Genomic DNA, 14,142 nt, shown 5'->3' with positions numbered 1-14,142 from the left:
GACCAGATGGCCCAGGAGGTCCCTTCCAACTCTACGATTCTATGATTCTATGATTCTATGATTCTATGATCACGGTCCCTACAGTCAAACATGGCGGAGGTTCCCTGATGTTTTGTGGTTGCTTTGCTGCCTCTGGCACTGGACTGCTTGACCGTGTGCATGGCATAATGAAGTCTGAAGACTACCAACAAATTTTGCAGCATAATGTAGGGCCCAGTGTGAGAAAGCTGGGTCTCCCTCAGAGATCATGGGTCTTCCAGCAGGACAATGACCCAAAACACACGTCAAAAAGCACTAGAAAATGGTTTGAGAGAAAGCACTGGAGACTTCTAAGGTGGCCAGCAATGAGTCCAGACCTGAATCCCATAGAACACCTGTGGAGAGATCTAAAAATGGCAGTTTGGAGAAGGCACCCTTCAAATATCAGGGACCTGGAGCAGTTTGCCAAAGAAGAATGGTCTAAAATTCCAGCAGAGCATTGTAAGAAACTCATTGATGATTACCGGAAGCGGTTGGTCGCAGTTATTTTGGCTAAAGGTTGTCAACCAAGTATTAGGCTGAGGGTGCGAATACTTTTGTCTGGCCCATTTTTGTAGTTTTGTGTGAAATGATCAATGTTTTGCTTTTTGCTTCATTCTCTTTTGTGTTTTTTCATTTAAGACAAATTAAATGAAGATAATAATACCAAAGAATTTGTGGTTGCAATCATTTTCAGGAAGAAACTGAGTATTATCTGACAGAATTGCAGGGGTGTCAATACTTTTGGCCACAACTGTATATGGTATTTATGTATATATTGGCACTGGAGTCCCTCTGTGACGCACCTGGTTTATCTTGCTGCAGTCTCATTATGTGTATTTTTATGCATTAACTTGCTGTAAGTTTTGACTATTTACCTAATAAAATATTACTTCTTACATTTCTTACCTAGTAGCTCCTTCTTCTCCTTATATACATGTTTTGTCTGATCGGGTATTTTGTTTCCCTTGTTAGGGAGTTTTGGCATTCTGCCAATTGGCATCCTTTTTGCTGCCAAGGTTTTTTGTATTTACTTAATGGAGCAGTCGCTATCTAATGTATTTAAAACCTGAACATATGAACAGTGTCTAAATGAACAGGATTAAGACAGGCGCTTCCTAGTGTGGGCACGTGGTGTAAGACGGCTCTTTATGTGCATGTCACACAAGAGAGGGGTGGGGTCTCTCAAACCATGCATAAGAAAGGAAAAAAATGGATTAAAAACACATGTGACATGCACAAATGTAAACAAGTCGGTCGGACAGTGTTCACACCACCCACTGACTGAAACACAAAAAGAAAGCACTGTAATGAGGCAGATGGAGGCACTGTGAATGCTATAGGACCTATGATCCGGCGGTGTCCGTCTTTTTCGGCATCCATAAAAATGCAGTCCACCATAGTTTTGTGCACCTCTGAAAGGAAAACAAACCAAAAAAACTGAAAGGAAGGACGACGCTGAACAGAGGCCAGACAGCCAGAGTAACTCTGCTGCTTCATTATGGTGAATGGATCGCTCAGGGGTTTTATCTGTCATGTAGCCCGGAGATTTAGATGGAAACCCCAAAGTATGTGCTTAGAGTTGAGCACCAAATAAATGTGATCACAAACGTTATGAAAAATGTTCCCAATAAAAGCTTCAACTTAATCCACAAAAAAAGTCGCCACTCAGGTCTGTCATCTGTTAACAGAAATATAGGATGCTTCCACGTTACTGGTAGCACAAAGGCTCTGGAAAAGCCCAAAGAAATTCAGCAAATTATGCTATCCCAAATCTAAATGCCCCCCTCGCTTCTGAGCTCCAGTGTGCATAAACCACCTTTAGCATTCACATTTGGCAGGGGTATAATTTCCAAAATGGGGTCACTTGTGGGGGAAGCGGGATTCTGCTCTCTAGCACTTAGGGGGCTCTGTATATGAAGTCCACAAACTATTCTAGGAAAATCTGCGCTCCTGGAGACAAATAGCCCTCCAACCCTACCAAGTCTCTCCAAATGGCTAAGCAGTACTGTACAGCCACATATGGTGTATTTCTATATTGAGCATAAATTGTGGGACACATTTTGGTGCCAATTTTATCCACTTTTGTGAAAATGTTAAATGTGGGGCTTAAACAAAATTTTTGTGGTAAAAATGTAATTATTTTTTCTTCACTGCCCAATGGTATAAAATTCTGTGACACACCGTTGGTATCAATATGATCATTACACACCTAGATTAATTAATTGACAGGGTGTAGTTTATAAAATGGGGTAATTTATGGGATGTTTTACTGTTCTGGCACCTCAGGGGTTCTCCCAGTGGGTCATGGCACCCTCAAACCATAATAGGAAAATCTGCACTATAATATGGCACTCCTTCCCTTTTGAGCTTTGCACTGTGCTTCAAAAGTAGTTTTCACCCACACATGGGGTATTGACACACTCAGGAGAAATTGCACTACAAAATCTGGGGTCCATTTTCTTCAGTTACCCTTGAGAAAATAAAAAATTGGGGGCTAAAAAAAAAATTTTGCAGGAAATTTTTTTTTTTTTTTTTTTTTTTTTTTAAAGTTTCTTAGCTCTGTTATAAACTTCTGTAAAACACCTGGTGGTTCAAGAGGCTCACCACACATCTAGATAAGTTCCTTGAGGGCTCTAGTTTCCAAAATGGTATCATCACATGTGGAGGGGTTTCAAACTGTTTAGGCACGTCAGGGGTCCTCCACAAATGACATGGCATCCGCTCTTGATTCCCGCCAATTTTGTGTTCAAAAAGTCAAACCTTTCTACTTCCCTTCCATGTCCAGCCATGCACCCAAACAGTGGTTTTCCTCCACACGTGGGGTATTGGCGAACTGAGGAGAAATTGATTGCACAACAGTGTTTCGGGTCCATTTTTTCCTGCTTTGTTAAAAAATGGTGCTAAAAGATTACTTTTGAGGCAAAAATTAGATTTTTAATTTTTACGGCTGTATGTTATAAACTTCTGTGAAGCATCTGGGGGTTCAAGGTGCTTATCATGCATCTAAATACATTCCTTGAGGGGTCTAGTTTCCAAAATGGGGTCACTTGTGGGTGAGTTTCCACTGTTTAGGCACATCAGGGGATCTCCAAATGCGACATGGCGTCCAAACTCAAGTCCAGCCAATTTTGCGCTGAAAAAGTCAAACGGCGCTCCTTCACTTCCGAGCTTTGCCATGCGCCCAAACAGTGGTTTACCCCATACATATGGGGTATCAGCGTACTTGGTACAAATTGCACAACAACTTTGGCGGCCAATTTCTCCTGTTACCCTTTGGAAAATAAAAAAAATTGGGGGTGAAAAGATCATTTTTGTGGAAAAAAATGATTTTTTATTTTCACGGCTCTACGTTTTATTAACTTATTTGAAGCACTTGGGGGTTCAAAGTGCTCACCACACATCTAGATAAGCTCCTTGGGGGTCTAGTTTCCAAAATGGGGTAACTTATGGGGATTTTCCACTGTTTAGGTACATCAGGGGCTCTCCAAACGCGACATGGCGTCCGCTCTCGATTCCAGACAATTTTACATTGAATACCTTAAATGGTGCTCCTTCCCTTCTGAGCCCTGCCATGCTTCTAAAGAGTGGTTTACCCCCACATATGGGATATCAGCGTATTCAGGAGAAATTGCACAATAAATATTGTGGTTCATTTTCTGCTGATACACGTGACAAAATAAAAAAAATTGTGTCCGAATTAAATTTTCTGAAAAAAAAGTTAAATGTTCATTTTTTTTCCTTCCACATTGCTTCAATTCATGTGAAGTACCTAAAGGGTGAATAAACTTTTTGAATGTAGTTTTGGGCACCTTGAGGTATGCAGTTTTTTTTTTAGAGTGGTGTCACTTTTGTGTATTTTCTGTCATATAGGCCCCCAAAGTGACTTTAAATGTGAGTTGGTCCTTAAAAAATGGTTTTGTAAATTTTGTTGGAAAAATGAGAACTCGCTGGTCAAGTTTTAACCTTTATAACTTCCTAAAAGAAAAAGAATTTGTTTCAAAAATTGTGCTGATATAAAGTATACATGTGGGAAATGTTATTTATTAAATATTTTGTGTGACATAACGCTCTGATTTAGGGACATAAAAAGTAAAAGTTTCAAAATTGTGAAATTGTGAAATTTTTAGCCACATTTACATTTTTTTCACAAAAACAAGAAATTTTGAAGAAATTTTACCACTATCATAAAGTACAATATGTCACAAAAAAAAAACATTCTCAGAATCAGCGGGAACCATTGAAGTGTTGCAGAGTTATAACCATATAACGTGACAGTGTCCAAATTTCAAAATTAGGGCCTGGTCATTAACCTACAAAGTGGCTTGGTCCTTAAGGGGTTAAAGAGTCTCTATGATCAATCTGCTGCTGCCTTGTTATTTAAGAAATCAGTGGGCTGGTAATTTATCTAAATATTACATCAAAACTGCCCAGAAATGTCTCTAATCCATCCCTAAAGGACCCGACAATGTAGCAAATGTCTGGCTCAAATTTTCAAATAGTAGGATCCCAGCACGCAGGGTGGGATCCTCACAACACTCCGTGGCTTTTCCCTTGGGGATCGAGAACCCTACATTTTTTTAATATTATTGTTACTTAGTTGTTTTGTGAATGAATCACGCAGAGAAGTTTGTGATGCATGAAAATTCTCTTTATTAAAATAATTATTAAACATAATTCAGAATATTTTTTTCATAAAACAGAAGTGAAGAAAACCTGTGACAGATCTTTAGAGTCCAATCGTTTTACAAGCCATGAGATTAAATAAACATGATTCCATAAGCCTTAATAAATTGATCCTCTGGTCCAGTTAAAGTACGGTATGACTTACCAATTGTAACCTCAACATTTTAGGGATGGAAAAGTCCCAAATATCTGTAAATAATACTTTTAGAGAAGCGTTCAGAAAGGCACTAATGTACAGTATTGAAGACTTGCCCATACATACATAAGAAAATTAGGCAGTAGCAATAAAGAAGCTGCCAATCATAGCAGCAAAACATAAGGGTACGTGCACACGCTGCGGATTGCGGTGCGGATTTGGCCGCGCCGATTTTGTAAAATCCGCAGGTAAATCTGCAGGTCAAAAGACCTGCGGATTGCTCTGCGGTTTTTAATCTCAATGGAGGAGATGGCAAACCGCAGCGGAATCCGCAGATAGAATTGACATGTCAATTCTTTCTGCGGTTTCAAAACCGCGGAAAAATCCGCACCGTCTGCACTGCGGTTTTTAATTCACATAGGGAATAATGGTACTGTACACCGCAGCAAAAAATGCTGCGGATCCGCAGCGGCCAAATCCGCTTCGGAATCGCAGCAGAATCTGCAGCGTGTGCACACACCCTCAGCCTCTTATTCGGATTGTTGGCGCCAATATTAAACCATTGGGATCTCTTTGTTTTAACCATAATACTGTAAAATGAGTAAAAAAAGCTATGCAGAATTAGGTAACACAGTGCCCCCCAGTGTCCATAATACCAATTACCATCACCTGGCTTTAGTTGTACTATCACTTTAATTCATTCTTCCTTTTTGCATTTTTTTTCAATGTGTCCAGTGTATCCCAATCCGTTTCACATGGCTGCAAGTGATTATCCGATTATTAAATGCCAAGACGATCCAAAGATATTTTCTCATTAGGATGTTTAGTTGTACTTAAAAAAAAAAAAAAAAGTGCACTGTGTGAAATATAATGTAACCGCTATTCATTATGCGTGATCATCTGTCATACCCTTTTAACAACTTTGAAATGGCAAACATTATTGTTCTGCATTTCTTCTTATTCACCAGTCTTGGAGAAATTCAAGCTTTAACTCACTGTCGCTTACTAAGCTGCAATTCCTGTAGTCTCTGCTATCATTGTACACAATCACACAGCAGCAGCGCTTATTAAAATTGTGCGGGAATAAATAATCACAAACATAATTCACTTATTCCACATAACTACAGTTTGTTTCTTTATTTTAAAACTGAGAAAAGGGTTAAATTAAACTTTTATATTTTTTTTTAATTATTTTAAATATTAATATATTTTCTGTATTTTTTTTAGTTTCCCTAGTGAGCTTTAACCTGCTAGATTACCAAGATGGCATTGACAGGTGTGTGTAGCAGGCCTTCAGCTGCTTTTGTAACCTATCAGTCCGATGCAGGGGACCAGTGAGCACACATATTGGAGATCACGCTGTTTAAATGTCACTGTCAGTGATTGACAACGGCATTTAAATGGTTAAACCGCAGCAATCGATGCTCACGCCCATCAATGCTTTTTACTGGCAGATACTGGTTATGTATTACAGCTGGCATCTGCCCAGAATGGACTGAACACAGCTCCTGAGCCCGCTTCACACATGCGCGCCATGACTGTGACATATGTATATACAACCGGGTGCCTAAAAGGGTTAATGTAAAGTAAAATAGATATTTGCGGTACATGTAGGATTGGACAACTTTCATTTGATTCATGCTGCCCAAACCACAGGCAGCATGAATCAGAGTCTGGCTGCGTCATTTCAGCCATGTATGTTTTATTCTGGGACTTTGCTGAGTTTCAGAGACCTCATACTTTTATTAAATGCCGGGGACTATGTGGCACGCATGACTAATCAGTCACAGGCGGTTTCTCCCTGCCTAGCTCCCAATGCACGCACGTATGGAGATACCTTTCTGTCTGTGGGTACAAAGCAAGGAGAAGTTGCAGGGGAACGGCCTTGGACTTGTCATCTCAGACACATGGTCCCCGGCTGACTTTTTAAGGTATGTTTTCTTTGTATCAGTGCAATATTTAAAAGTAAAACATGCATGGCTGCAGTAACATAGCCGGACTCCGATCTATTTAGACTGCATTAATCACAGGACCGTTCTCATTAACTATATTTTACTGTCAGGCCTTTTCAACCTTTTTCCTGTTTATTATTGTTTATTCTCAGCCATTTATCCAGCATGTAGAATATTGTATTTTATGATCCTGTGTCTTTTATGCTACTTTATTTGTTTACAGTCATTATGTCTGTAGTTAGCTACCTGCCGACAGCTCCATAATCTGTACTCATACGCAACGTTTTACTTGTACCTTTCTTTGGCAGATGAAGGTGATCATTTACAAGGGATCTGTCACATCAGTCAAAGTTTGCTGTATGGGAAAATCGGCCAGCTTGTGACTCACTCCAACATCAGGCTTCTTTTATGGTAACTACTGACTGCTTACATAATTTCAGCAATTGGGCTTTTATTTATTAGACAGACATACACTTGCATAATATAGAGAACAATGATTCATAACAGAAATACAACATTGTATATGTTGTATAATGTGAATTTCATTTAGATGTACCAACTATTTTTTTCTAAGACCTCATCAATGTTTTTCCTGTGTGCTTGATCAGTGCGCCCTTTTTTTTTCATGCAGAGCACACATACAAAGTCTGGCACCTTCTACTCACGTTAAACGGAACCTGTCAGCAGGATTGTGCTGCGTAACCTACAGACAGTGTCAGGTTGGCGCTGTTACACTTATTAAAATGATACCTGGGTTGATGAAATCCGTCTTCTTGTTTAATCTTTAATTTTCAGTTTTGAGTTAATGGGCCTGTTTGGGGTGGTCGTTATGTGGTGCTCTGATTAGATATTCATCTGTATGGCTTCTGACAGGCTACTGATCCCTCACTGACCTGGTCCCTATTATACATAATGAATATTATATATATTGAAAAAAAAATCACCTGTAGCCGGCGGCATCTGCGCTGCAGCATGAGCGTAGGTGTAATGTGCAGTTCATTCTTTTACATCATGTTATAAATTCATCAGAAAAAAAGTATCTTAAAATGGTGCCAGCCTCACCTGCGCAGTTATCAGTAGCAGTTATCAGCGATCCAATAGCTGCTACTGCGCAGGCAGCACCATCTTGCTAGAGAAAAAGGAAATTCCTCCCCCAAGATGGCAGCGTCTGTGGAATGGCAGCTATCGGCGATAGCTTCTACTGTGCAGGCGGCGCCATCTTGGAGGAGGAATTTTTTTTTCTCTAGCAAGATTGCGGTCCTTGCACAGTAGCAGCTATCAGATTGCTAATAGCTGCTACTGCGCAGTCGCGGCCGGCGCCATTTTCACACACTTTTTTCTGATGAATTTATTTATTGCAGGATATAAAAGAATGACCTGCACATTACACATGCGATCATGCTGCAGCGCAGGTGCCGGCACCTGCCTCCTGCTGCAGGTGATTTTTTTCTTCAAGCCTCCTGCTGCAGGTGATTTTTTTCTTCAATACATATATAACAATCATTATGTAAAATAGTGACCTGTCAGAAGCCATACAGATGAAAACCTAATCAGAGCACCACATGAAGACCTCCCCCTCAGGTCGCCCTGAAGCACGAGCATATCATTAATGCAAAACTGAAAATAAAGGTTAACAACAACCACAAGATGGATTTCATCACCAGGTATCATTGTAATCAGTATAACGGCAGCAACCTGACACTGTCTGTAGGTTACCGTGCACAATCCTGATGCTAGGTTCCCTTTAACTGCAGCTGTGTACCAATGTAAGCAGAGACGACCTCCTAGTGGTGGCTACAAGAAAGGTGCTAATTAATTTATGTCTTTTCTTTCCGAAAAATATTAGGTGCTTCTTCCTATTAATGGTAGATTCATGTTCTCTTTCTCTTTACTCAATAAAGCAACTTTACTATATTGAAATGATTCAGGACACGCTCTCATAGTAAAGCTCAGCAGTAATCTACATCACTCCTCTTAACAGTGCTGCTCCACATGTAGTAAATCTTAATTCAGAAAACTAAATACTGAGCAGAAAATTACATTAACCCCCAAAAATATAAAATTTATATAAATATTCTTTGTATTTTGCTTTTTTAGATTCACATTATAAATAGGTAAAGTTAAAAACCTTGTTAAAATTGTAATATCCTATATACATATTGACCAGTAAGCTTAACAAAACACATTGGGATGGCTGACATGCACATATCAGAAGTGAGATTGACTGCATTACAGGGAAGGAATGCTAAGGTTGTCCTTAAGAATTAAATATTTTTATTAAATAAAACCCATATCACACAGCATGTTTCTAGTAAGTTGCCAAAAAATGCTCAGTGTGATGCGGCCTAAACTGTACATACACGTTCATTCACGCTCTAACAATGTAGAAGACTAGGGTTTTGTATGAAGTGCCAAGGAGGAGATTATTGGTTTGCAAACAGACTGCTAGAAAACATTATAGACCACAATCACTGTTTATACTGGCCAGTGTTCTATTATCGTCATTCTCTCTATTCCACTTCTTTAGATTAATTGCATAAGTTCTAGAAAAATAGTGCATTGAAATAATTCAGGCAATTTCACACTTCTGGACTTAATTATGCAGGTACAGGTGCATCTCACTAAATTAGAATATCATCAAAAAGTTAATTTTTTTCCGTTCTTCAATACAAAAAGTGAAACTCATTATATAGAGTCATTCCACACAGAGTGATCTATTTCACATGTTTATTTCTGTTAATGTTGATGATTATGGCTTACAGCCAATGAAAACCCAAAAGTCATTATCTCAGTAAATTAGAATACTTTATAACACCAGGTTAAAAAATGAATTTAAAATCCGAAATGTTGTCCTACTGGAATGTATATTCAATAAATACACTCAATACTTGGTTGGGGCTCCTTTGGCATCAATTATTGCACCAATTTTGACATAGCATGGAGGCGATCAGCCTGTGGCACTGCTGAAGTGTTATGGAAGCCCAGGTTGCTTTGATAGCAGTCTTCCGTTCATCTGCATTGTGGGATCTGGTGTCTCTCATCTTCCTCTTGACAATACTCCAGATTCTCTAGGGGGTTAAGGTCAGGCGAGTTTGCTGCCAATCAGGCCCAGTGATACTGTTGTGTGTACACCAGGTATTGGTACTTTTAGCCGTGTGGACAGGGGCCAAGTCCTGCTGGGGAATGACATTTCCATCTCCAAAAAGCTTGTCGGCAGAAGGAAGCATAAAGTGCTCTAAAATTTCCTGGTAGACCCCTCAGCAGTGCCACTGGCTGATCGCCTCCATCCATGCCAGGCCGCATTGATGCAGTATTTGATGCAAAAGGAGCCCCGTCCAAATATTGAGTGCATTTACTGAGCATACATTTCAGTAGGCCAACATTTCGGATTTTAAAATCATATTTTCAAGCTGGTGTTATAAAGTATTCTAATTTACTGAGATAATGACTTTTGGGTTTTCATTGGCTGTAAGCCATAATCATCAATATTAACAGAAATAAACACGTGACATAGATCACTCTGTGTGTAATGACTCTATGGAATAGAGGAGAGTCACTTTTTGTATTGAAGAACTGAAATAAATTCACTTTTTGATGATATTCTAATTTTGTGAGATGCACCTGCATATGTTTGGGTTTTTTGGACTTGGGAGTGTCTGGCTAATGTGTCCTCAGTAGTGTTTATTTTTTTATTAAGTTATTTCTAGTGCATGGATTTATTTTGGACTCCCTTTCTGAGCAAAATTGTGGTGCTTCTAAAAAAAATTAATCCCACTCTTGTGGGCCCGGCTCTGCACTAAGTGGATGGCCATTCATAGATGTTATCTCTGGAGTTTCAGGATGTGGACTCATAAGTGGCCATCTTTAGAGAAGGGGTTGTTGGCAATCCCCTCTATGCAGCATGTGTGGGTAAACTTCAAAGATATAATGGAGTTTGTAACTGGAAATGAGTTGTTTCATTTCTAGCACTCACAACATAACTTTTCTGTGTCAGCTGTCTAGGAGCCTCACCTCTTTTTTATGTAAAAGCTGCTCATCTTGGCTTTTGCAAAATGAAAGCTCGGTCATATATATATATATATATATATATATATATATATATATATATATATATATATATTAATAAGACCTCCTGACTAATCCTGACTAGTGTTTCTCTTATGATATATTATATTATCCTGTTACCTTCATGTTATTTAACCATCATTTATTTTGACAGGAGCAGCTATGCAAACCTGTCGGTGCAGTCCAGCTACCAACATGTGATTTACAGTATTATTTCTTTCTTATTTAGTCTGTCAGGTACCATGGACCAGTGATTGCTACATCGGGATACTTTGTAGCTATGTCTTTGTAAATGAACTTATCTATAATATCATCATTTCTGACAAATTAGCGTTGTACTTATTTCAGCAGCGAGCATTAGACACACTATATATTTAGGTTATACTGCTTATTGGAATAGTTTTGTAGCTATATTTTAGGGCCATGTTATGTTAAACTGGTGATTTTGGGTTCACTAGACTACTTTGTCTAAGTTCAGAAATATAATTTGATAAGTGTACATAATAAGTGTTTCAAAGTAAAAACTAATTACAGTAGTAAAACAGTGCATTACTATTCCGCTGGATACTGAGAATCCAATAGTAAAGTGACAATAGCATATAGTATTAGCGTTGCTTCATTTATATTAGAGACATTGAAACTTCTGAATTCAGTTGACATCACTTGTCATGCATTTTGCTCCATGGTACTGGTCATAATAATACATTATAATCTGCATGAGCTAAAATTTTATAAGAAAAAAAATCCCTGAGAAAATCGAAATCTTATAAAATATTCTTCATGGTATAATATGCATTTACAAAAGGCACACGGGCTCATTTCTGCATACGAAAGCCAATTTATGCAAGGCACAATGCTTATAATATTTAAACCCACCCATTTTATAGGCAAGAGCTTAATCTATACTATTACCCATTTATATTGCAACAAAAATCCCATAAAATCAAAGGATAATTTTTCATTTCTTGTGGCATCTTGTATTTCTAAAATAAAATTTGCAGTTTTGTAAGAGGGCAAGAGAAATAGTGAGTCCCAGTCTTGGATCTGGTTTCATATTTTGAGTGCATATATAACCTTCCTTACTTAACAAACCCATCATCTGAAGATTTGTATATGTGACCAATGATTCATAGCCAGCAAATTGGAGTTACAGTTTTGTTTTGTTCTCCGCAATGTACTAACATGCTGACGTGCACATCCTTTTTTGCGTGACTTTCTTCCTCTTATTTCCAACTATTCATGCGACCTGTATCACTTGGTAATGTTCATACAGTCAATAACTATGATTCTTCCACACCAGGAAAGTAGGCGAATTCCTCAAGGTTTGCTTTTTTGAAACTGAGGAACAATCCCAATATCCTCATGGGGAGCAGTAGTTTCCTTGTCATTCATATCTGAACCTTCTTGAGCCAACCTTGACAAATAATTCTGTGTGAAAAGTAAAAACATAAGTTTTCACATCAGTAAAAAATAATACATGTACTCTCTCATTGCTAGAATATTTATACAGTACTATAACATTTATCATTTCAAGGCCAGATTATTCTCCCCCATGCATGACTTGCACATTGAATTTTTCATTCATATATGTGGTTTTAAAAGCTTTTACATTTTTCTCTTTCAGTTATTCAAATACCGCACCAGCCAGGACCACCGAACAACCCCTGTGACCACTTCTGCACCTGTACCAATCCCTCTTGGTAAGCTGAATTCGGATTGTAAAATGAACCCTCATTTGACACATTATTTTTTTCCCTATTTTATTCTTGAAAATTTGGGGTGCGTCTTATGGTCTGAAAAATACAGTACTGAGAATTACACACAGGATACAGAATAATACAGATACTGAGAATTACACCCAAAATACAAAGATCCACACTATATATTTGGACCAGACCATAATACGGTACACCTCAAAAAAATTGTCAGAATCAAAATTTTCTATGTGATACCATACTGCAAAATACTCCCACAAATGTGTGACATGGATTGCAAACAAGATTTGTTACTTTGCTCACCAAACAAGTATTTTGTATAACAAATTAATTAAAGATCATATTGCCAAAATTCGTATAGCCAATTGAAAGTCTTAAGAACAAAATTTAAGTTTAGACTACAAAATTAAGAAGAATTCACACACAGGCAAGTCTAATTATTCACTAAACAGGGACTAGTAGGCAGTTGACTATAAAAGGGTGTAAAGGGTATGTCACACTAGGAGATATCGCTAGCAATATCGCTATAACTAGTGACGTAGCAGCGATATTGCTAGCGATATCTCTGTGTGTGATACTTACCTACGACCGGCTCCCCCGCTGGTTATCGCTGATCGCGCGAGAACGTCCTGGACCGTTTCTCGTCGTCTGCTTCCTGCGGCGCTTCCTGCTGTGAGGACGAGCGACGCGTGGAGCCGGGCGGGAGGACGCAGGATCGCCTGGTGTGACAGGTAAGTAGCGATCCCCGTCCCCAGCGATGTCGCTGGTGAGATCTGCCTGTGTGGCAGCTCACTAGCGACCACTTAGCGATGTACCAGCGATCCTGGCCGCGTCATATCGCTGGTCGGTATTGCTGGTACATCGCTAAGTGTGACAGTACCTTTACTTAAAGAAAACCCTTTCCCATTTCATACTGTCAACAATGGCACCTCATGGAAAAGAAATGTCACAAGACCTGAGAAACAAGATAATTTCTTTACACAAGAAAGGTGAAGGTCACAAGAAGATCAGCAAATCTTTTTTTGTCAGTCAGATACTGGAGCAAAAGTGAAACAAAAATATAACAAAGATGGAGCTGCAGCATCTCGCAGCAATGTCCAGGTGACCACAGAAGATACCACCTAAACAGGAGTGTCTACTGATGAAAAGAGTTGAATAAATTCAACATGCAAGTTTACTGCAGTTATCTAAAGAAATAGAAATCCAAACCGGTTGATTTAATAAAGAGGATTACGAGAGATATGATCCATGTTTATCTTATGAGCAATAATAATGATTGCAAGGCTAGAAACTGCAATAGGAGAGGTTTTCTTTCTAGACATTAAAGTGGTGATGACTGTGTTTTTTTTTATTTGTAGAATTGGAATTTTTTGTTTTTAATTTTTTGTTTTTAAGTCTTTCCCTTACTTCGTCCCCTTCCCAGTTGTTCTTAATTTTCAGTGTTTACCCGAAACGGGTAATATGTTCGTGTAAATATTGTTGGAAAACGTCAATAAAGATACATTATTAAAAAAAAAAAAAGGAATCTAAACCGGGATAAAGCAAATGCACGAAATCGCCACTAACAATT

The 14,142-nt window shown here is 38.6% G+C and overlaps 1 protein-coding gene and 1 long non-coding RNA gene across 2 annotated transcripts in view; one reads left to right on the top strand and one right to left on the bottom strand.

The window, feature by feature from the left end:
- LOC141056333 (uncharacterized) overlaps positions 1 to 12,780 on the top strand; it is a 51,575-nt gene extending 38,795 nt beyond the window's left edge. Inside the window, exons 2-3 of the long non-coding RNA XR_012221611.1 lie at positions 7,101 to 7,203; positions 12,482 to 12,780. This is a non-coding gene — a long non-coding RNA (uncharacterized lncRNA). The remainder of the gene's footprint in view (positions 1 to 7,100; positions 7,204 to 12,481) is intronic.
- RBM20 (RNA binding motif protein 20) overlaps positions 11,046 to 14,142 on the bottom strand; it is a 406,997-nt gene continuing 403,900 nt past the window's right edge. Inside the window, exon 14 of the mRNA XM_073553101.1 lies at positions 11,046 to 12,285. Coding sequence (XP_073409202.1) covers positions 12,175 to 12,285 — 111 coding nt within the window. The 3' untranslated portion in view covers positions 11,046 to 12,174. The remainder of the gene's footprint in view (positions 12,286 to 14,142) is intronic.

The sequence above is a fragment of the Dendrobates tinctorius genome, unplaced genomic scaffold (assembly GCF_039654945.1).
Source record: "Dendrobates tinctorius isolate UK_male_01 unplaced genomic scaffold, ASM3965494v1 ptg000196l, whole genome shotgun sequence".
NCBI classification, from domain to species: Eukaryota; Metazoa; Chordata; class Amphibia; order Anura; family Dendrobatidae; genus Dendrobates; species Dendrobates tinctorius.
Note: the sequence above shows the minus strand (reverse complement) of the source record. Positions and strands in the feature narration are given on the sequence as shown.